Raw genomic sequence first — 25,383 nt, 5'->3', positions numbered from 1 at the left:
AACGGTCATTGCAGTTGTTCATAAGTCACTTTTTCCCATGCCATTGTTAATTTGAAACGGTCACTAAGTGAACTGTTGTAAGCCAAGGACCACCTGTCCTTTCAAGACATTTTTTTTTAAAAAAAGACTGGATGGCAAAGGAATGGAAGAGGAGTCAACAAGGTTCAACTTTAGAAGTTCTCATTCCACAAGGAGGTCTGCTTTAAAACTAATGGGCGAATGGTTCATTCAGGATCAAGCCACCTCGAAATGCTTGCATTAAGCAGGCCTACTTCACAACAATAGATGGTTGCTGGGAAAATACACACCAATACCATATACTCTGAGAAGCTGTGCAGCTGATGTCATTGTCCTGGGTAATAAAAGGACCGGGTGTTTTGTCCCTCCAATACAATCCTGGTCTCAAGACTGAAATCTTCCCAGACGTTCTACTTAAGATTCTTTCCACTGTGAATGCCATGGGCTTAACCTGGGAACTTGTGCATACAAATGCGGGTTCCTCTACCACCGAATAACCATTGACTATCTTTTGAATCACAAGCGGAATGACTTAGAGACCAGCTGCTAGAAAGAATCAATGGGAGAAAGTTACAAGCTTGTGAATTCTTCTCTCTGATTGGGCACTGTGACACCTCTGCTTTAAGGTATTCCTCATGAGTGCATCTGTAAATCGTCCATTTTCTTCTCTGAACTGAGATGCCTCCACAATCCTAAATAGTTGTTTTTATCAGTGGGAAATTGGTTGTAAAAAGGGGATTTGGGGGTCACATTTCAGGAGGAGGAGGAGGAAGGAGAAGGAGGAAGATGAGGAGGAGGAAGAAAGGAGGAGGAGGAGGAAGAGGAGGACATCACTATTGTGGAAAAGAAAAAACAACAAAATAGGGTGATTTGCAAATTGAAGTTGAGCGACTGTGGAGGAAAAAAGCAAAGGTTGTACCAATAGTAACAGGAGCCCTTGGAGCAATACCCAAAGGGCTACCTAGATATGTGGAAATGTTGAACTTATTAGACCTGGATGTCCTGATTTTGCAAGAAAAACCCCACCATGCTCGGAATTGCCTTTATACTCAGACCCTACCTTAACAGCTCTTAGGTCCTTGGTTAGGATTTGAGCTGTTAAGTATTTACCAGTCCCAGACTGTGAATTTAATTAGAAGATTAAATCTTTAACAACAACAACAACAACAACAATCATAATAATACATCCATATCTCCCTATCCCAGGTCCTTGATAAGGACTCGATAGGTAAACAAAAATAACAAACCCAGTCTGAACATCTGGCTGACTGTGCAATGAATAATAATAATAATAAAATAACAACAACAATAACAAGAGTTGGGAGGGATTTTGGAGGACTTCTAGTCCAACCCCCTACTCAGGCAGAAAACCCTGGCCTATACCATTTCAGACAAAGCTCTCGAATATATGTTTGCACTCGATTAAATGAAATCTGAATAAACAATAACTATCTATCTTAATTTCAATTAATTTTGCAGAAGAGATGCTTCCAGTGGACTGTAGCCTGTATTTTTTTTTTCTGGCAGCCTTAACTTGGTTTACATAGCTCTCAAAACAGTAATATAAAATTTCTTCTTGTAACTATGTCTGTCTATAATATTTTGTTGAAATCAAGAACAGGTTATTATTACATTATGTTCTTTTCCATCACTTTCATGGGGATTACGTAGGAAACTTCTTCATTTTGTAACTGGAGAATGTAATCTCCAAGCCTCCATCCTAATATCAAAGATTAACATTGCACAATCACCATGAAGGAAACCAACTGTGAAAATGTTTATTACTTTAAGTATTATTAATTTGACATTAAACATTCCTTTGGCACGTCTTAACTTATTTTCCTTAATTTTCAGAATTTGTCTGCCAACTACAATGTTATTACAACACATTCCTTAGGGTATATTAAAGGATCACTCAAGCCTTATTATTTTCTTATTTCATCAATTTTTTAGCATGAGGAAAGGGGGAAGGAATCGCCAAAATCCTTATTTTGTAAACTATTCTGCCATTTACAGCCGAACTAGCATTTTAATACATCATCAATATTTAACTACTTCATGAAATGAAGCGTGACGGTTACTGTGAAAATGTCAGTCTTTCCAGTTCATTAAATTCATTTATAGCATAGATATCGTATTTTATTTTTCCTCATCCTGAAGAAATGGTGTATTATGATTAACCAAGACATAAATCTTAAATTTTGCATGCCTTTTTTGTCATCCACGGAATTAGCATTCAAGATTTGATATGGATTTTTAAACTATCGTGTTAACCCTAAGTTTAGATGTCCGTCACACCCAACATACAACAATTATATCCCAGAGAAGGTCTATCTAGTTGTCATGAAGAGTTGTCACCAATTTGACAGCACACAGTCAATCACACTCAATCAATATAATTTCATTAATTCAAAGAGTATGATTCTTCTATGGAACAGAATCTTGAAGTTGATGCTATCAACAATCTGATTCAGCATCTTTAGTCTTCCTACATCTCTTCTGCATAAGGGACGCATCTTACACATCCTGATGGCCAAATGGGAATATAAGTAGTCCTCAATTTACAGGTCATTTAGCAAAACCATTCAAAGTTCCGATGCTGCAGTCATATAACTGAACTTCAGGCAGTTGGCAACTGGGCAGCATTTACACCTGGTTGCAGAATCCCATGGTTACATGTCCATGTTTACAGTGGTATTGCTGAAAACTGGCAGTTTCAGCAAAACTACACCCATTGATTTGCTTAACAACCACAGTGGTAGCTTAACGACAGCCACCAAAATGGCAGGGTCCATTATGGCCATTAGTCAAGGACAACCTAAAGGCACGACGTGAATTCAGAACCTGAGTTTTGATTTAGATAGGATTTTTTATACAACAGGCTAAATCATTGTTCAGCTGCTGAAGAAGCCAAAGCTGTCTGGGTTCACACATCATATTAAACAAAGAACATTAAGGTTAGTGCAACATATTGATACAGCCAAAGTTGTAGTACTTTTCTCAAACACCCAAAGCTAGTCAAGTAACCAAATACATTCTTACTGTAGCCAAGATTGTCATAATAGGCAGAAACCAGCACAAGCTATGTATCAGCGAGAAAGATTCAAAACTATTGTATCACCTACAATTTTTCAGTAACAGATTCAATCACATAAGTTAATATATGGGAAACAGGATTTGCAGTTTTCTTGCAACATAGAATAATATCCTTTTGAACCTGGATTCCCTAAAATTCAGTCATTTCTGAAGAAAACTACGCAGATAGATGGGATTATTATTACTACTTTTGTACAGATATTGTCTTTTTAACTTTGACTAAAAAAAAATTAAAAGCATATCCTAAAATTTCCTAGCAGGCTAGCATTAAAAAAAACCTGAATGCAAGAATGTGGTTAACAAAAAAAAAATTGCAATTTTTTGGCTGCTATGCCAAAAATAATACAATAAAGGCAGAAGATAACATTTGCTCTGTGTTGCACATATTCTATTAATAATATAGATTCTGAAACAAAAGTTATCCTTGTGTGGGAAAACTGTGCAAAGCAAACCTCAGAACTTAAGAAAATATAAAGTTCTTATACTACTTATTTATACTTTTCAAGCACTCTTCAAAGTGTTGTGTTTGAAGAGCTTGCCAAACCACTGCCTGATTCAAAACAACATTTCGTGTAGAGAAGTCACTGGATAGAACACTTCCTTACAATTTTGGCAAGCCCATCCTTTCAAGAGTTCAGTAAGCATCAAAGACTACCAAAAAAATTATGTGGCACACTGAGAAACCAATATATAACTACCACGACGTGTCTATATCTACAAATATCAGAATCGTGTAAGGCACGGCATTCCCTGTGATACACTATGGAAGTGAGGTTGGACTTTGAAGAAATAGAATAGTAAGAGCACTGACATCTTTGAACTTTGGCGATGGAGAAGACTCTTGAGAATACTACAAACAGCCAAGAAAACAAACTGATGGATCACCACATCGATCAACCCAGAGTTTTCACTCAAGGAACAAATGACCAGGTTTAAGTTGTCCCACTTCGAAACTGTGAGCATCAACTGAGAAACCAGGACTATCCTAGACCAAGCCAAGTCCAAAAATTGCTAGGGAATTTCTAGAAACTTGGCACTCTGACCAATTAGCCATCAATAGACACAGAGGCATAAACAATGTCTACGTACTATGCAAAAGAGACAATCAATGTGCCAAAAAGGGAACAAGACCAAAATACGGTACTTCCCACTAGCAATCAGTACCCAGATGAACACAGATTAACTCCAGGTTTAGGATCAGATCAACAATCAAGAAGTTAACAATACTATTATTATTATTATTTATTAAATTTTTATACCGCCCTTCTCCCGAAGGACTCAGGGCGGTGAACAGGGCATATCTTAAAACTACAAAAGTACAAAAGTTAAAAAAGAATTAAATTATTGCCCACAATAAAAACAATAAAAATATATATATAAATATTAAAACCCTAAGTGATTCCCCATCAGGCCAGGCCAGCTTGTTCAAATAAATGGGTCTTTAACCCGCGCCGGAAGGAGCGGAGATCCGGTGCCATCCGGAGCTCTGCCGGCAGCTGGTTCCACAAAGCCGGAGCGCCCACAGAGAAGGCCCTCCCCCTGGGGGCCACCAGCCGACATTCTCTGACTGGAGGCACCCTGAGGAGGCCCTCTCTGTGGGAACGCACGGGGCGGAGGGGAGTCGACGCCGGCAGCAGGTGGTCCCCGAGGTATTCCGGACCCATGCCATTCCCCAATCAGGGAACTGCCAAACAAGCTAACAGTAAACAGCCTAACCAAAGAATCTCTAAGACCACCCCACTACCACTTACAGGGTAAGCCAGTAGAATATAAACAGAGCAAAGCCCACCCCTTACTAACACTGATGATATTACCTAGTTTGGGTAGTGAGATATCTGCAAGAAAACCACCAGGCTCAGAGAGCACCAAGGATGCAACAGTCCTCCACCACCACCTCCTCCTCCTCCTCCTCCTCACAAACCCCACTCCCTTCTAGCACCGACGATGTTGCCTAGTTGGATCATGAAACATCATCAAGAAAGAAAGCAATGAAGCTCAGAGAGCACCAGGGATCCCCTCATTCCAACCCTGAGCTACAAGGATTCTCCTTTATTGGTGTCCCACTTCAGACATCTTCTGCAAAGACCCAACGCTCTGGAGAAGGCTGTGAGGCTAAGAAATGTGGAAGGAAAAGAGAAGATGATCAATAGCAAAAAATAAATGGACTTAGTTACAGTAGTGATGAAGGCACCACTGGAAGATCTGAAAGAGCATGTCAGGAATGGATTGTCATGGAGAAAATCGAAGTGGTTGCCAAGGGTCAAAACCTACTTGATCAATCAATCAGTCAAACCAATCACTCTGTCAAAATGGCTTATGACAATCAATGGTAAAACAGATCTTACCCTCAGATTTATAATCTAGGAGTTATTTCACTGATTAAATTTATCTCAGACAACTATATTTCTCCTTTCTTAGTGTTCTGGTGCTTCGAATGATTTTTATTTTTTAAAAAATATATTAATCTACGTTATAGTCCAGGGGTAGGCAACCTCGGCTCTTTTATGACTCATGGACTTCAACTCCCAGAATTCCTGAGTCAGCATAGCTGACTCAGGAATTCTGGGAGTTGAAGTCCATGAGTCATAAAAGAGCCAAGGTTGCCTACGCCTGTTCTAGTCCATCTCCTCCTTCAAGCCGTAACCGAAAAAGCACTTTTTCTATAAAACCTTTCTTTGCTGTAAAGCTTGACCCCTTAAACTCTGCTCATCATTTAACTAGCCAGTTCCATTTTCAAACTACTTGTGATTCCTAGCTTGCTTTTACTTGAGTCACTCTTAAAAGTTGACATACCCAGATAACATAATGATGACCTATGGACATAGTGCGTTCCCAAAAAAAATTTTTTAAAAAAAATTCCAATGAAATTTTCAGAAAGTTGCAAAAATAAATAAATGCAAATGAACTGGAATTTGAATTGACCAAAAAACAACTGAACGGGGGTGGGGGAGAGAATATTTTGAACAGACCCTCATTCCTCATTTCTTGATGTAAGAACCCTACCAGTAGTTGTTAATAACTCAGATATAAGAGAGAGAACTGCCATTTGTTTACTTTATATATGGCAACAGATTTTCTTCCAGTAGTGCTTGTAACAAAAATGGCAGTTCTGCTATCGCCGCTGGGACAGTTTTATAAATACAGCAGCTCAAGTCTGAAAGTTACGGTTAACACAGTCCTACCAAAGACTCTAGGACTGCACCCCACACATGCCCCCTAAAATGAACTAGGACGGACATCTAATTACATGCAACAAAAATGTAAGAGGAAAATAGTGCTTCCTATTGTGGTAATTGTGTTGTGGTACGAAACTGTAACCGCAAAGGATTTCTGAAGAAGCCATCTCTGAAAGTATCTCCTCCTTCAAGTTACACGATGCAAACTTTGTTGAAATGTGCAAACCCCCTTTTAAAAGACGCACCGTCCTGTATAAACACTTAAGTCCCTTAAAAGGCAAGGAACATGGTGCAGTTTAAATGTTATTTTGAGACAAACTGAATTAATAAAACGCCCTCTGTCCATACAATGCCGTCCTTGGAGCCTGTTTTGATAAGGTAATTTAAGCCCGTTTGAAACGAAGGCTCTTTGTTTAAAGTTCTGCGATTGCAACACAATCGAGTAAATTTTTAAAAGAGCTTAGTCATACCATAACTAGTTTTGAAAATAAGCAGAACGTCAACTCCCTCGAGGGATTCTATTCCTATTTCTTTTCTCTCTTATTTTTGGCTGCACTATTGAAATTGCAGAGACAGAAGACAAATGAGCACAAGGTAACAGCAGATGTAAGGTAACACAAGCCTTGTGTGTGCCTAATTCATCCCCACTGCAAAGTCTAACCCATTTTATATCTGTGAGATGACTTAAGTTGAGAACCCAGCAGAAGTCTTCTTCCATAAACATTTATTATTCACAGATTACTTTACCCAGCCCCTGGTTTACATTTCCCAGCTGACATACTTCATAAACCCTTCCTCTTATTCAGCTTTCCATTTATAAGTAATGGGGTGCTTAAGAGGTCCAGAGCAGGAACAAAGGAAATTTAAATCCCCATTGATGGGAAGATTCACTGGGTGACTTTGTGCTATTCACCACCCCCCAGCCTAACTAATTTCCTCTGACTATTGGAAGAATGAAAGGAGGGGAACTACCACAAAACCTTCAGGAGAAGAAGGGGGAGAAAAGGGAGGAGGGAAAAACCAACCCCATGAAGGTAGCAGCCCATTTTTTTTAACCAGGTTCCATGGTTCCATTCTGGATGAGGAAGCCAAAGAGCTTGCAATGATGGATTGCACTAGAACTGAGAAAGGTGTCATGTAAACAACAGAGTTGTTCACTAAAGCTTCACAGCAAAATATTTCCAACCATCGGACGTCCTATCAAGAGGAATCATTTTTTAATGGAAGTTATTTCCCCGTGTAGAGAAAAGCTACGGAGTGACATGGTACTTTACAGGTTTCACATTTTTAATGTCACTGCATTCTATTGGGTTATTAGTTGGAAACTTTTTGTCCCATGTTTATTACTTGATAAGCAACTCAAGGCAGCAAGCAATCATAATACTCCTTTCCCCTGCTGTTTTTCCCACAACAACCCTGTGAGGTGAGTTAAGTTGAAGAAGTGTGGCTGACTCAAAGTCCTCCAGCTGACTTTCATGCCTAAGGTGAGACTAGAACTCACCATCTCCAGGTGACTGGCCCAAAGTCACCTGGCCACTTTTCCTGCCTAAGGCAGGACTAGAACTCACTGTCTCCTGGTGATTGGTTCACCCAGTTAGCTTTTGTGCCTAAGGCGGCACTATAACTCACTGTCTCCTAGTTGACTGGCCCAAAGTCACTAGCCAGCTTTCATGCCTAAGGTGGGACAAGAACTCATAATCTCCAGGTGATTGGCCCAGAATCACTCAGTTGGCTATCATGCCTAAGGTGGGATTAGAATTACAGCTCATCTTCTCCTAGTTTCTAAGCTAGCACCGTAACCACATTACACCAAACTGGCTATAGAGCACGTAGTATGAAAAGGACTCTCAGCTACTCCACTCAGTTGACATACATTATGCTATGACAAGATGCATCCGTCCCATGCTGCTGACATTTTCAAACTCCCAAGTTATTGCTTAATGTTATTTATTTAACAAACCATGGTTTAGAATGAGGTGTGAACCCAGCTGAAAGGTCACTACAATACTGCATATGCTTCATGTGCAGGAACATTGGTTTAAGTAAAAGTCATGTCTCCCTTGAGTTTGAGTTTGAATCTTGGCAATTACACAGACATAATCTGCAGTCTTCTTGGTCACAACATGGGAATCAACTGCTACTGTCTTCCTTCAAGACATTTTTTGACTTTCCTGTCTAGTTTACAGTTCTGCTATTTCCTGCTTGTCTATTCAAGCACATATCATAGTTTGTTTGTTTTTTTTTTCAGATGAGCCAAGGTTAGTCCTGCTACCTATTTCTGTTTAAACTGTGGGGAAATCAGGGACACGGAGCTCTGAAACATGGTCCGGTTCAAATATTTTCATTAGTTTATCAAAATATGAAATACAGAAATACAAAGAAAAATGAAGATAGTGGGAAAACAGGGGAGGAAAAGGGGAGAAGGAAAAAGTGTAGGGGAAAGGGGAAAAGGAAAGGAAAAGCATTGACTTTTGACTCCTTTTGGGGGAATAAGGTAATATCATAAAACCTCAACTTTTTACTTTTACGTAACAATATATACTAGCCATGTCTATAACGACAAACCTATCTAATCAGCAAAAACAAAGTTTCATTTTTTCCCCACCTCCAGCACCAAGTCCAGGAGAGATTCCAGAGAAGAAACAAAATTATCTTCTTTTCTTTCATCAAAGCAGTCACTTTAGCCATCTTTGCTAACTCCACCAACTTTTGCAGCCCTTCATCCATTTCAAGGGAACTCTGAAACATTTGTCAAAATCTTTCTCATCGCTCCAGAATTGGCCAGAAGGTAGATCTTCAGTTACCAATAGATTTAGTTCTGACCTGTAACTAGAAATCTGTCCATCTTTTCCCTCCTCCTCAATTATATTGCTGAACAGAATGCAAAAAAAGTTTGAGAAGTGTAGGGTTGGTTTTTTTTTTTAAAGACGTCTTCGAACTGAAAACATATTTTTGAGCTCCGGATCTATTTAATCCTAATTCTGTATACCTCACGTTGGGCTCTAACTGTGGATTTCATCATTCAAATAATTACACCCAAGGAAGATTTTGTAAGCCCATCCTTGAAGTAGGCTCTCTCTTTAGCCCACATAAGGAAAATCAAATATTCTAGCAAGATGACAAAGGATAAATACAGAGGCTCCCGTTGATGTACAATTCAGATGATATTAGAATAGTTCATTATAGGCTCCTACAAACGCTTCTGAGTGCTCCTCAAACTTTATGAAAAGGTTAACAGCGTGAAGACATAAAACATGCGGGGAAAGTACCAGTAAATTGTTACTGCATAAAAAGAAAAACTATTTAAGTTTTGCTTGGAGCACCGGGGATTGATAGAAGCTTGGAAAGGGTACTTAAAAGCCTCCAGAGAGTTTGCTTATTTTGTGAGGTTGCTGTAAAAATAACAAAAAGTCTTGGATGAACGTAGTGCTCCAAGCAAATATTTGGTCTGCCATTGTTTGATCCGTTTTCGCAAACAGGAGGCTCCTGGCTTTAACTGCCATGTTCAGTGAATTAATCTGTTAATTGGTTGAGCCCTAGGCTTTATCATCAAAAAGTATCACCAGCATATACAGTAACCGATCGTCCATGATGTCAAAGTCATAGAACAAAGAACCATAGGGCTGAAAGGGAACTCGGAGGTCTTCTAGCTCAACCCCGTGCTCAAGATAGGAGGCTTTATGCCATCCCAGTCAAATGGCTGTCCAGTCTTTTTCCTGAAAACTTTAAGTGACGGAGCACTCACAGCTTCTGGAGGTAACTGGTTAATTTTTCTGTCAGAAAATTTCTCCTTTCTTCTAGGCTGGATCTCTCTTTAGCAAGCTTCCAACCATTATTTCCTCTCCTGCCCTCAGAATTTTGGAGAATAAGTCGACCTCCTCTTTTCTGTGACAGATCCCCAAGTAGGGGAAGGTAGCTATCCTGCCCTCTCAATCCTTGTCAATAGACTAGGCCTGTGGTGGTGAAACTGTGGCACGCAGAGCCCTCTCTGTGGGCACGCGCGCCGTCGCCCCAGTCCTAGGCCTTCAGCTGGGTTTTATAAAAGCTTTTCGCTTTAGGCCGCCACCATGTGCAAGAAAAAAAAAGGTTCAATCAGTCAATTTCAACTTCTCGTGGGGAAAAAAAAGATCTCGTAAAGTTGGAATTGATTGAACTTTTTAGTCCCACCCAGTCTGCCATTACCACTGCAGCCACGCCCACCCAATGGGCCACGCCCACCCGGCACCCGATGATATATAAGTGGGTTTTGGGTTGCAGTTTGGGCATTCAGTCTCTAAAAGGTTCGCCATCACTGGGCTAGGCATACCTAGCACCCTTAACTGTTTAACAAAAGCAGCTCAATGAAAATGTTCTGACATTGTTTTAATAAAAAGGGGGAGGGGGAAACCAACCCTACAACAGAATTGTGCAAACTGCAGTTGACAGACAACCGTGTGATTAACTGCTGAATAAAGCCAGGTTGGTATAGTGCTTAAGGGACCAAGACTGAGACTCCGGATTCAAACTGACTTTCAGTTATGGAAGGAAACTGTTAATAATCCTTTTTACAGATACAGAGTGAGGCCAACAATATGCATTAAAAAGAGGGTAACAAATACCCATTGTGGCACTAATTTTCTCAGAGCTCCACAAAAACAGGTTGATCAACTTATTTCCTTGATAAACTGCTAGAAATCAACATTAAAGTGAAAGCTATCCAACAGCGGAAAGACAAAATACTTTGGAAGGAGGATATGTTTGACTTTGGGAAAGAAAGTCTGGCTAAGCTGGCGTTCTTTGGGCCAACAAAAATCATGGTAGAGATGCTTGCACAATTTACTTAGACACCAGAAAGTTTCTGATGCAGTCCCTCACCAAAAATTCCTTAACAGATTTAAGGGCCCTGGACAAAGAGGAGAGAATTAACCACAGTTAAAAATAGGAATTGTGGGAACAAGTAAACAGTTCCCACAAGAGAAGAATGCAAACCGTTGGATCCCTAAAGGTTAACGTATACAGGTTGATCAATTCTTGTAGCCAAAGATAGGTTATTAGAAAGAGGGTGGATCGCTCAGGGAAAATATCAACACAGTAGGTGGCTGTTGAGTTTATTAGGAAGGGAGCTAATTAGGAATCCCGTCGATTAAAAGGAAGGGATTGAAAGAAAACAGGCTTTACCATGATGCCTTTCTATACATCTTCCAAGACCTTTTCCCATCTTCAAATGGCTATACCAGAGCCAGAAAAACATATAAGCTTAATAAATAGACAGATAGATAGATGGTGGTCGAAGTGGCAATCAAAACTGATACTTTTTCCTCAAGAATCCATAAAAACAATAGTCCATTAGGAATAAAATGTACAATGTGCTGTTAACAGCTGTTTTTGACTTTTTTTTATCAGAGTGACTTCCTGCCAGGAGAGTTTGCCTACTTTTCTGTAATTATGCACATTCTGGAGAAATTAACAAATGAAGAGTTTTCCAGCTGTCTGGAAAAGAGCTTAATCTGAGGTTGTTCAGGGAAGATGTTCGGCGGAAGTTTCACAACAGACTAAAAAACCAAAGTACGTTTTCTACACAGGTTGCAGTTTACTTATGGAACCCAAAAGTCCGAGATTTCACTATGATCACCAACTTTAGAAGACCTTAAAGGGGGTGGTTAAACAAATTCATGAAGGGTAAACCTATAAAAGATACCAATTAGGAAGGCTGTAAGAATCTGATTGACGACCACGACCACCCTGTCCTTGCACATAAGCTTGGTTTGCTTAATCATGGTTTATTCACAACCAGGTGGGCTCATACAATCTACTATAGTTGACGTCACTTAAACCTATTGAGCCAAAACCATGATACTTAACAGTGAAGGTGGTTGGCAGTATTTAGCTTTTCGTAGTAATTTATTTATGTCTTTTAAAACTTTGTACAATCTTTTATGTAAACAGCTCAGAGTTATCCTGGGGTAAGATGGGTAGCCAATACATTTTACAGAGAGACAGAGACAGAGATGGAGTCACATGGATGGATGGATGGATGGATGGATGGATGGATGGATGATAGATATATATAGATAGATGGATAGATAGATAGAGATAGAGATAGAGATAGAGATAGAGATAGAGATAGAGATAGAGATAGAGATAGAGATAGAGATGGATGGATGGATGGATATATATAGAGATAGAAATATAGTTGATGATGATACTATAAGATTTCATTGATTTCATCCGAGACGGTTCCTGGAAATCCACATTTAGATTGAGGACCATGGATAATCCAGTCCTTAGATATTACTGCTGAACAATAACAAAATTTGGGGTCCAAGCCCAACTTGCAGATAGATAGATAGATAGATAGATAGATAGATAGATAGATAGATAGATAGATAGATAGATAGATAGAATATTCAAAGGATGGATAGATAGATAGATAGATAGATAGATAGATAGATAGATAGATAGATAGATAGATAGATAGATAGATAGATAGATAGATAGATAGATAGATAGATAGATAGACAGACAGACAGACAGGACCCAAACCAGTGGGTATCCAACTCAGTACCTACATTTTTTTATTGCAAACTGTTCTAGCCGCCAAGAAAAATAGGGAACCCACATAGGACATGAACACCTAAACATTTAAGCAGAGGAGAAGCAAGAAAAAAAATACCTTTAAAATATTCAGACTTTGGAAAGCTTCAAAACATCAAGCACCTGAAGGAGAAGAGTAATTTCTACATGAGGAGTAGGTGCTAACTCACCTTTGCAATCTAATGCTTTCTGTTTCTAGGAAACCTGGGGGCTATTCTCTTTGGAACAGATGAATAACTAAGCCTTCATGCTGGTAAAAAAACTCCATACATCTTTACAAACAGCTTCCATAAAGATTATGGGAGCGCTCCCTTGCCATGGCACAAACGGCAGCGGGACTTGGGTTTGGCTAGTCTAAAGAAAAGAAGAAACAGGGGAGACATGATAGCAGCGTTCCAGAATCTGAGGGGCTGCCACAAGGCAGAGGGGGCCAGGTTGTTCACCAAAGCACCAGAGGGAAGGACGAGAAACAATGGATGGGAACTGATCAAAGAGAGAAACAACCTGGAATTAAGGAGAAACTTCCTAACAGTGAGGACAATCAACCACTGGAACAGCTTGCCTCCAGAAATCGTGGGCGCTCCATCACTGGAGATTTTTAAGAAAAGGCTAGACCATCACCTGTCTGAGACAGTATAGGTTCTCCTGCATGAGCAGTGGGCTGGACTAGAAGACCTCCAAGGTCCCTTCCTACTCTACTCTACTCTACTCTAAATAGAAAAAGTTTTGCTGTGAAAAGACAGGTAGTTCTCGACTTATGGCCATTAATTCAGCGGCCATTCAAGGCACTGATAAAAGTGATTTACGACCCGTGCCCTTGCACTTATGACCGTTGCAGCGTCCCCACGGTCACAGGATCAAAACTGGGTGCTTGGCAACCAGCATGGGTTTACTACAGTCACAGTGTCCTGAGGTCATGTGATCGTCATTTGTAACCTTCCCAGCCAGCTTTCTACTAGCTAAGTCAATGGGAAAAGGATTCACTTAACAACTGTCAGATTCACTCAATGACTGCAGTGATTTGGTGCTTTGGAAAATAAGATGACCCCCTTTTCAGTGTGGCAGCCCCTCAAATACTTCCACAATGGATATTAGCAATGAATATTCTGGTCCCTGCTGTGGTCATTGAGGACTACTTGCATGTTCTTTCTAAATTCTTTACTCCTATACGGGCTCCTGATGAGGTAGGGATTTTAGTGCAGGTAACAGGGAAAACCATTCACCCAGCAGAGCTCGTGAAGTGAGGCAGCCTAACTAACCTATTGCTTAGGATTTCCTTGCCCACTGAATATTTTTCAAAAGACACGCAAGCCATTCAATTGCTAGAAAGAAGGGCAAAGAGTGTTTATTTTAAAAACTGCTAGACTAAAGCCAATGCCCCAAATTAGTTCTCCATCAGCCAAAACCATAAAAGGACTCAAGATAGCGGCAGAATGTTGAACAGCTGGCCTCTTTCAAAGAAGAGCTTCTTTCTATTTATTTATTTATTTTCCCCAGTGTGGGTTTCCTTCCCAAAAAACAAAGTTTTGTTAGAAATCTAGAAAGCCAAAATGACCCCTACTCAGGCTGGCTCCATCCTCTTGTAAATCAGAACTGAGCTTAAACTGCAGGGAAGTATTAAAACCCGTTTGCCGCATTAGCCAACGGAAGGTTTATTTACACTCCTTGAAAACAGGCCCCTATAAACCCACTCCAGAGAGACAATCATAGATCTCGGGCCGGTGAATAGAATTACTTCCGGCTCCTGAGATGAATTATTTCATTTCTAAGCCACGTTCCAACTTTGCAATTGGGGGGAAGGGGTGGATTCACTAGAAGCTGGGAAGCCATACTTGGACTACCATTAAAGGTCATCAATCTGGATCAGTAATTCTCCGCTATGAAAACACAGGCAGTCCTCAAGTTGCAACAATTTATTTACTGGGCGTTCAACGTTCCAACGGCACTGAAAAATAGTGACCGTTGCGGCATCCCCAGGGTCACGTGATGCAAATTCAGACGCTTGGCAAACTGACTCGTATTTATGAGGGTCACAGTGTCCCAACCACCGTAATTCGCTTAACAACGTGATAAGACGGAGGCAACTTAACAACTGTCTTACTTAACAACTCCACTGCTTAGCGATGGAAATTTGTGGCTCAACTGTCAGTCAAGGACTACTTATTGCCTGACGTCTTAGTGCGAAAGACCCTCTAGCATCACGGCCCACCTAGAATACGGGTTCTTCAAGGAAGAAAATAACACGTACTATTGTGTACGTGGATTCAGACCCTTTCATAATCATCAGGGCTGTTGTACATTTGAACAGTTGCTAAATGAATAATTACAAGACAAGGACCACCTGGACTACAGAAGTGTATGTCTTGAGTATAGACGACCCTGGCTGGGGAAAAAAATCCACAAATGCTGGGTTTTATGCCGTGTTCTGCTGGTTTAACAAGGCCGACGATCGGTCACTAGTATGCTTTTCCAACTCAGATATCCCTAGTTACCAACCTCTAGTTGCCAACTATACGGTCCTCTGCTATAATCCCATGTGGCTTGTTTACATTGTATTTCTGGCACTTTCCCTAGCGTATTTTAAATTAATCTCATATAATTTCTGCCTCTCACCATATTAGAACTTGTAGGTGTCTTTCTTAGTTAACAGTTGATCTTATTGGGATAAGGCCAAAGTGCAGGAAGAAAGGCTGAGCACCACTCAAATTCTATTATAGCCTTTTAAAGCACAAGGGGGGGGAAGGGAGGGGGGGACATAGCCTTCTTCATTTCTAATTCTATAGGGGGGGAAAATTCGACATCATTTTGACTGCTGATAAAACTCCTGCAAAATGCTCTAAGCTGCGTTCTCCAATCCTGCATGGCCGCTCGCTGTGGACCTGCAACACAAACCGTAATTCCTAGATTCACCTTTTACATAAAATCGTAAAATTCCATTGGGTTTGGGCCTCCTGAATACATCAGTCAAGGAAATACTGAATATAAATCATCATTCGGGGCATTAGCATGTATCTTGAGGACCCAGAATTGCATCCCACCCCTCAAAAATCTTCTGTGCGATTACACGACTCTTCCAAAGATAGTATGTTTTCATGTGCAGGAATAGGGAAATTATTCAACACAGGTTGTCCTGGATTTACGGGCCACAAGGGAGCCCCAAATTTCCATTGCTAAGCAAGGCAGTTGTTAAGTGAGTTGCGCCCCCATTTTATGACCTTTTTTGCCAAGGTTGTTAAGTGAATCCTGCAGTTAAGTGAATCACTTGAGCCTTAAAAAAAACCATCTTCCCTTGTTGACTTTGCTCCTCGGAAAGTCTCTAGGAAGCTTGCAAGTGGAAACCCCAGAACTACGGGATGGAGCAACCATGCAGGCTGTCAAGCACCCAAAGTTTGATCAGGGGACCGTGGGGATGCTGCAATGGTCATAAGTGTGAGGACTGGTCGTAAGGGCCATTGTAACTTTGAACGGTCATTAAATGAATGTTTGTAAGCCCAGAAGCACCTGCAGAGAATTGGAAGCTTGCCTACAAGATTGACCCAACCAAGCTTCTATCAAGTGTCCATCTCAAGAGTCACTGAATCTACCCAGCCCTCTCGTCACAGGTAGTCCTCGACTTACGACAGTTGGGTTAGTGACTGTTCAAAGTTACAACGGCCTGAACAAAGGGACTTACGACCGTTTCTCATGCTTCGGACCACTGCAGCATCCGCAAGGCCCCAAGGTGATCAAAATTCAGACGCTTGGAAATGGACTCATATTTATGATGGTTATAGAGTGTCCCGGGATCACGTCATCCCGTTTTGCGACCTTCTGACAAGCAAAGTCAATGGGGGAAGCCAGATTCGCTTAACAGCCGGGTTACTAGCTTAATAACTGCCGTGGTTCACTCAACAAATGTGGCAAGGAAAGTCATAAGATGGGGCAAAAATTCGCTTAACAACTGTCTCACTTAGCAACGTAAATTCTGGGCTCAATTATAGCCGCAAGTCAAGAGTTGTTTGTATACCAAGGACATTAGCTTCTGAAAGGGATAGTGAAAAGGTAATTGGATAAATAATCTGCTTCCAGGACCAATTAGGAACAACTAAAGGCAGTTTGATTAAAGGTTAACAACAAAACAATGGCCGCTGTAAGCACATCGTGATCCTGTAACCTTTGCCCTTTGATCTCCTTACACCCACTTTTTTCCATTAGGCACCCTTCCATATTAACCAAACACTTCAATCTAAGACCAACAAGTTTATTTATAGGAAAAGTGAACGCAGACCACTTTACATAACCCCGTGACTGTGAAATTTCCATTCCACAAAATCCGAATCTATCAAACCCAAGAGGCAGAGAGAAAGGGTTTAAAAATGCCCTGCCTCTTCCCCCTTCCCTCCCCCCCCCCGTCACTACATCCAAATCTATTTCTAGAAAATATTTCTTACTTTTTGATTAGTTCTAGTTATGGATTCAGGAAGAGCTGAATCAGATAGATTGCATGAATGAAGCAAGGAAAAGGGAAAAGATTTAAGCTTCTTTTCTTAGTCAGTGTAAACTTGTGAGTATGGGACAACTACACGGCCAACCTTTACTCTCCAAGATCTGCAAAGAAGCCCGTTGGCCATCTGCTCCTTTTATCTCCACCATCTATTTACCCAACTCTAGTGTTTGTGTAGTGAATGTTTTAAATGATGCAGCTGCAAAACTCATTTGCTATGCTTCCTTTTGTGAACCATCATCAACTATATTACTTTTCCCTTCTCTGAAACAGGTCTATTTACAGAGGAAACATGCCCTAGCATACAATTTAGCTCATGTCGGAGGCAATCGGCTATCCAGCTGCAGGCATGGTAATAAAAATGAAGCACGCCCCAAAATGAACAATAACCTAGTTAAAAGCCTGCTCACCAACTGAATTTTCTTTCCTCCGGCTTCATTCACTTTTCGGAAGTCCTCGAGTTGACCAAAATTTCTGTTGCTAAGCAAGGCAAGTTGTTAAGGCGAGCTGTGCTCGATTTTGCAACCTTTTTGCCACAATTAAATGAAACATTGCCGCCCTTAAGCAAACACGCCTTCACCGACTGACTTTGCTTGTCAAACATTGTGTGGGAATGGCAACCACATGACCCCAGCACCCTGCAGCCCACTGTAAATACTGAATTTTCATCACACAACTGCAGGGACATCGCAACGATTGTTAAGTGGAAAGACTGGTGACAATCACTTCTGTAACTTTGTATGTCAACGAAAACCTGCATGCTATGATCTATCCACCATGAACGAATTCATACTATGGATGGTAGAGTTGAGTCTCTCATAAAGCAGGGAGAAATTCTTGTGTAAACGGGGTAGGCAACCTTGGCTCTTTTATGATTCATGGACTTCAACTCCCAGAATTCCTGAGCCAGCATGGCTCTGCTTGGAAACCTCTCCCTTTTCCCTCAGCATGGCTGGCTCAGGAATTCTGGGAGTTGAAGTCCACGAGTCATAAAAGAGCCAAGGTTGCCCACCCCTGGTGTAGGAGATGACCAGCCCAAGAGTGGGGCCAAATGCATCATCAGTTTAGAGTCTCTACACACACACACACAAACAAACACACACAGAGACACACCCTGTAAGACAGAGGTCCCTAACCTTTTGGGCACCAAGGACCAGTTCCATGGAGAAAGGATTTTCCATGGACCAGAGGGTGCGTGGTTTTGTGTGCTGCCTGCATCCCATGGATGGGGCTTTGCTTGTTTGTGCGGACCAGTTGCTGGCATGCTGTGACCCAGTAGCGGTCCATGGACCGGGAGTTGGGGACCCCTGCTGTAAGAGACCTAACTCCAGCCCCCACTTGAAATCTGTTGACTCTTATCTAACGCCAATTCTCATTGACAGTTTCTAGATCCAATTCTTGTGTATAGGTTGCATGAAATAAACTTGTAGTACTATTGAACTCTATCCTGGCCTTTAACTATTTTGCAATGGAAATTGTCATTATTTCATAGGGCGTAAGAGAATATAGGTAGTCCTCAACTTATAACAGATCATTTAGTGATTGTTTGAAGTTATGGCACTGAAAATAGTGGCTTACTTATGACCATTTTTCACACTTATGACCGCTGCAGCATCCCCAGGGTCACGTGATTTACATTCGGATGCTTAACTGGTTCATATTTATGACGGTTGCAGCGTCCTGGGCTCCTGTGATCCCCTTTTGCGACCTTCTGGCAAGCAAAATTAAGTGGGGGGGAAGCCCACTTCACTTTAACAACCGTGTTACTAATTTAACAACTGCAGCGATTCACTTGACTGCAGCAACAAAAGTTGTAAAATGGAGGCAAACCTCGCTTAGTGAACATTCCACTTAACAACACACATTTTGGGTGTTGTAACTCAAGGACTGCCTGTACACCATGAATGCATGAAAGCTCACGAAAACAGCCTATAAAATGTCTACCAGGATGTAAAACAGAAGAGCAGTGAGCCATTTGGAAAACACGCGGCGCAACTGACGAATAAAATTGTGAATTAAATGGTGTACGAGCGATTATTGAGGTGGCTAAACCTGTGGCCAAGTATCTAGATTGGGGTAGGATATGCACCCCAGGCAATAAGACTTTGTCACAGCTAAATCTACAGCTACTGATTTCCCAGCAAGGAGGAACAGCATGAATGCTGGAAGTGATGGAACTTGGGATAAGATGGATGGCCTATACAGTTCTTAAATAAGTAAGCAAACAAATGAAATAAACAAACATAACAAGGCCCCTTGTTGGGTCCGAGAAGCCCACTGTTGATTGTTGAGGGTCTCCAACTGCATTTCTGCTGCTGAGCTACCATTCAACCTCTCCAAACCTCTTCTCAAGCCATCATTGCTGGGTTTCATTTTGTCTCCCTACCTACTGTACATCTCATCTTGCTCGTTTAGAACCCAAGCCCTCATGGATTCAGTATTGGCTACTGCAGGAAAGTAGCCAAAAGGTCTTCAGAAAAGCTCTCTAGGATAATCCCGATGGAACCATTCAATTCCTTTCATTCCATAATCCATGGTTTCACATACCTTGGCCAAAGGGATTTATGAACCTGGCTACTGCCATTACTGCCCTATCCACAAGAAGAAAACGAAGCAGCAGAAAGAGCAAAAGAGGGCACCATTTCTCTTCTCACAAGTGGTGTGGCATCTTGGGCAAATGCCTATCCACCTATCAAAGCTATAATTTATGTTTCTACTATGAATGCTGCAGAGGTAAACATGAAAGATGGGTGTCATATTGTCACACTAAATCAGAATGGCGGCAGATTGGATTTTGTCTACGGCACCTTTGTGACTTGGGTTGCCTTACTATGAAATCCAGCCACAATGTTTTGCAAACCATGGATTTAGCCTTATCCCTCAATCACGCCATGATATCTTCCTCAAATCATGGCTTGGTGCAATTCTATTGTTTATGATAGAAGAGGCCATTATATAACCTCCAGCCATTCGCTCCAGATAAACCCACTGAATTCATGATATTCTGAATTGACTAAATGCTATATTCTGTGAGCAATAATTAGTCATGTAACACCAATTATGTGTTATGCATTCCTGGTCATTGTACTACAAGAGAACATCAGGGATACCAATCCATGTTAGCCAATTTATACACCACGCAACACACACACTTATATAGCATTAGTCACTGATTCAAGAAAAACAGTCACGAATTCACTCTGCCTACCTATTGCTGTTAAGTATTGTTGAGTTTGAGTTTACAAGATTAGATTAGATTAGATGGATGGATGGATGGATGGACCTAACCAATCTTTTGCTAACAGTTGTTTGAAATTGCATAAATAAAGTTTGAAGTCTATAATCATAGTCTTCAGGCATGTTACTCTACAGTAATCACATAGATCACTATACTTGTTCTAGCTGTGAAGATAATTCACTATTTGGAAACAAGTTCTTATTCTGTCAGTTTCAACTGCCCTTTTTGTCTTTCAATAGAAACCCCGTCCAAGTAATATTCTTCATTAAACACACACAAAAAGTATATGAGTTAACAGCTCTAGCTGATCAAATGGGAGATGGATATTCTAAGAAACAACATCCATCAGCTGCCCTCTACCTTCCTTCGAGCAATACGCCCTATACAGTATGGGAAATTATTTTTAAATGTGGTTACAACTGGTTCTTCCCCACAAGCATTTGATTTAGAAACTGTACCCACATGAAAGTTGCCAAACGATAACAACAACAAAAACCCTGCAGTATTGTTTTATCACCTATAAGAGGCATCCAGACAAAAGGCAAACCATAAATAAAAAGCAATATATAACAGAAACTTGAGTTCTTGAATTAATGCAAACAGCAGAGAGAATTCATGCTCAACTAAATTGCAGCATTATGCATTTGTTGACCACCGAACAGCAGCATATAGTTGTCTAGAGCTTATTAAAACCCTTTGAAACTCAAGAGTGGTTTCTGCAACCTCTAATTTGTAACTATGTCTCCCCTTTCTTTTCATATCATCAACCCAGCAGCAGGCTGATATTTTCCATGTTGCATTTGCCAAGGAGAATATACACATAACGCTTTGTTCAAAAGCTGTTCCAAGATTGCCTAGTGAAAAGGCACGTGTGTGCACACACACACACACTGCATTTGGCTACACTGCATTTATTAAAGATACGAAATAAGCTGTCAGCTCTAATTCCATTGATAAATATATGTATATTCTCAAGCCAGTCACTCCACAGAAAAGTACTGAAGATATTTCTTCCCACCACACCTATCTGAAATTAGAGCTGTCTTAATGAAAAAAACCAAACACCCCCCCCCCCCAAAAAACCCCCATCCACAAAGGATTAAATGGTTGAGAAACTTTTTGAAAACACTCCCCGACATTTTAAAAATAATCTTTTCCTTCCTTGCTGGCTTCCCATTTTTCCCAAACTTTATCAACTGACACTAACAATAAACCCAGATATCAGTTAAGTCTTTTGCAAGGCACTGTAATTTCTCAGTATCTTAGGCAGCATCACGAGAGGGCCCCCCCCCACCCCTGAGGTTGCACAAACAGAGGCAAAGGGGACCAGTTCGCTGTGAAAGGGATCTTTATATACGCGTAGGAAGGCCCAGCGCTAATAACTTGATGTGCTATTGACACAGCCGAGTGCAAATAGCCAAGTCCTTTACGGAGTAACATGAGTCACAGTGTACTTCTTTAAGTTTGAAATTTTTCCTTTTCTTGTCTGGCAGCTGGTGAAAACAGACCAGATAGGGTTGAAACATATTTTGTGTAATGCATTTAGCCACAGGGAATATCCGTCCCTTCTGGCTATTACATGTATTCTGTCATCTGTAATCTCTTCGACAAGAAAGGGAGATATAAATAAGACATAGAACTAAGCAGTGCTACAACTTCTCCGACTGGCCAAGGGTGTTAAAGGGGTTCTTCTCTTGATGAAGACAGGAGCCGAAGGATCTGGTAGCCACCTCCTTCTCCTTCTCAGTTCAAGGTGGTCCTGAGTTCCTCTGGCTTGCCCTCATGCCTTTATTTTAGATGCAAGATTCAATGACTCCCATCAAGTTCTGCACAAATGTGCTCGGCTGGTAGAATCATATCCTTGCTTTAACATCCTGAACCAGGAAGAAATGTGGAGGAATGTGAAAAAGGAGTGGGACTATTGTTGAGAACAGGGGCAGAGAAATGGCAGGCAGGCAGTAATCCATACAACTGTAATGCAATCTAAATACCCAACCTTAACACACACACACGCGCGCACAAGTCTGATGATCTCCATACAAATCAAACCACCAAATAAAAAGGAAGCGTGCCCAGCAGCTGCCTCCCAAACTCCTGCGTCCAAAGTAGTTTCCGCAGAACCAGCCAAACTGCTAATTGTTCCAGAGTTTTGCCCCCAGAGACAGAAGAACACATCTTTTAAAATGCACATCTGACTTGGATACGGCATGCATGAGGCTATTTTCTTCACCAGCAGGACCCCCAAGACCAGTGAAACCACCACATCCTGCAAGGGCCAGACTTTGTAAGCGCTAAAGGAAAACTTGACTTATTTCCACCGAGCTGGGAGGAAGTTACATGGGGTCGCATTTGCAAAAGGGAAATGGGAAATAGGAAACGACAACCACCAAGGATGATTTGCGAATCACTGAGAAAAGGATGGGAGGGGGAAAGTTCTGTCGAGGAAAGAGAAAGAAACTTGGGAAAGTTCTGATTTTTTTTTTTAAAAAAACTAGTTTTAAAACCAGCGATGCGGTCAAAGTTGTGAGATTGAGACCATCTTTTCCCCCCCTCCTCTCGAGCTACAACCAAAGGAGAGCCACCCCCCCTCCAGAAGCTAAACCAAACTACGGCAAAAACCACAGCAGCAGCGTGGTCCAACGCCAAGCCAAGAACTGTAACACAACTACGCACCCCCTGGAACAAAAGATTAAGGGGGGGGCAGGGGGAGAGAAAGATGAAGAGAGAGAAGAGAGTGGGAGAAGGAGAGGGAGGGAGGGAGGAGAAAGAAGAGAGGGGGAGAGAGGGGGGAGGGAGAGAGAAGAGAGAAAGAGAGGAAAAAGAGAGGAGAGGGAGGGAGGGAGCGAGGAGAAAGAAGAGAGAGTGGGAGGGAGAGAGAAGAAGAGAGAAAGAGAGTGGGAGAAGGAGAGGGAGGGAGGGAGAAGAAAGAAGAGAGGGGGAGAGAGGGGGGGAGGGAGAGAGGAGAGAAAGAGAGGAGAAAGAAAGAGAGGAGAGGGAGGGAGGGAGGAGAAAGAAGAGAGAGTGGGAGAGAGGGAGAAGAAGAGAGAAAGAGAGTGGGAGAAGGAGAGGGAGGGAGGGAGGGAGGAGAAAGAAGAGAGGGGGAGAGAGGGGGGGGAGGGAGAGAGAAGAGAGAAAGAGAGGAGAAAGAAAGAGAGGAGAGGGAGGGAGGGAGCGAGGGAGAAGAGAGAGTGGGAGGGAGGGAGAAGAAGAGAGAAAGAGAGAGGGAGAAAGGGAGAGAGAGTGCCGGGGAGAAAGAGGGAGGGCGAGAGCGAGAAGAAGAGAAAGAGAGGGAGAAAGAAAGAGGGAGAGAGAGAGAGAGAGAGAGAGAGAGGGAAGGAGAGGGAAAAGAGAAAGAGGAGAGAGAGGAATACTGGAAAACAGTCACCTTGTTGTAGCTGTAGTAACCCAAACACTGGGTAAAGTCCAGGCCGGCCGGGTCTCCGGGAAGGGAGCTGCCCGAGGCAGCGGGATAAAAGCGTACATCCATTTTGCAGGGCTGAGCTCGGGGGGCGGCGGGGCGGGGCGGGCGGGGTCGGGGGCAGCAGCCCGAGGGCCGAGGCGGCTGGAGGAGGGGGCGGGGAGGGAGTCGGAGATCCGCTCGCTCCAAAGGGGCGAAGTTCTGCAGAAGCCGGGACTAGATCCACCTTCCAGAGGGCTCCCCCTTTTCCTCTCCAGCAGACCCACGAATACACACCCCTGCGCGCAGCAGCAGCAGCAGCAGCAGCGCACACACACACACACACACACACACACACACACACACACACACACCCGGAGGGAGACCCGCACTCCGCGGAGCAAGTTGCCGGGCTCTGCGGAGCGGCGGCGGCGGGAGGGAGGGAGGAGGGAGGGAGGGAGGGGGCGGGACGATAGAGAGGTGGAGGGAGGGGAAGGGGAGAGCGGCAGGTGAGCCGGAAGGGACAGGTGAGGGGACGCTCTAGCGGGAGGGAGAAAAAGGAGGAAGCCACCGAAAAGGGAGGGAGGGAGGCGGGGAGGAGGGGGCCAAAAGCGCGCCTGCTCGCCCCGCCCCGCCCCTCGGCTCCGCCCCGCCCCTCCCCTCGGCTCCGCCCCCCTCCAATGGCAGGCAGGAGCCGGCCGGGCCAGGTGCGCCGCACAAAGGAGCCACGCGCCGGTAGCCGTAGCAGCGGCCGCAACAGCGGCTCTTCCATCCACGCCCCCGCTCCCCCTCCGCGCCTCAGCGGAGAGGAGCCGGGGGGGGGGCGCGCGCGCAGCCTCCCCTCCCCTGGGAGCCTCTCTGAGGAGGCGAAGCCTTGCTGGAAGGGAGGGGCCCGGTTGGGGGAGGGAGGGAGGGAGGGGGCAACGGGGGTCCCGAAGCCGGGCGGGAGGAGTTCGGTTCTTCTTGGGCTCCCAAACCAGCCCGGGAGGGTCTCCTCGAAGGGGCCGAGGGAAGGCGCCGGGAAAGCGGGGAGCGCGCGCTCTCCTCCTCCTCCCCTCCCCGGCAGGGATGGAGGGAGGGGCTGCCTCCCTCCCTCCTCCTTGCCCCCCCCCACACCGTCGCCTCGGGGGCGCCCCCGCCGGCCGCCCTCCCTCCCTCGCCCGCTCGGAGGTCAGCCCGGGCCGGCCAGCCAGGCAACCTCCGGCCCCGACGGCTCGCCTGGGTTGTCCCGAGTTTTTTTCGGGAGCACGTGGGAACGGGGAGGGGGAAACTTTCGGGCGCCCCTTAGGAGGAGGAGGAGGAGGAGGAGGATGGTCAGTCCGTCGGCCGGCTAGGCGAGGCTGGGGAGCAGGAAGTGATGGGGGGAGGGGAAAGACTTGGACGACACGCGACTAATTAGACG

The 25,383-nt window shown here is 43.2% G+C and overlaps 1 protein-coding gene across 1 annotated transcript in view; it reads right to left on the bottom strand.

Annotated features, from left to right (window-relative positions):
• The window catches only part of TOX3 (TOX high mobility group box family member 3), a 72,828-nt gene extending 48,534 nt beyond the window's left edge, over positions 1–24,294 (bottom strand). Inside the window, exon 1 of the mRNA XM_081336267.1 lies at positions 23,970–24,294. Coding sequence (XP_081192393.1) covers positions 23,970–24,071 — 102 coding nt within the window. The 5' untranslated portion in view covers positions 24,072–24,294. The remainder of the gene's footprint in view (positions 1–23,969) is intronic.
• Between the last annotated feature and the right edge of the window lie 1,089 nt (positions 24,295–25,383).

This window comes from Vipera berus (genome assembly GCF_964194415.1).
Source record: "Vipera berus genome assembly, chromosome: 10".
In the NCBI taxonomy this organism is placed as follows: Eukaryota; Metazoa; Chordata; class Lepidosauria; order Squamata; family Viperidae; genus Vipera; species Vipera berus.
The sequence above is the reverse complement of the archived record's forward strand: the minus strand, read 5'-3'. Positions and strand labels throughout refer to the sequence as shown.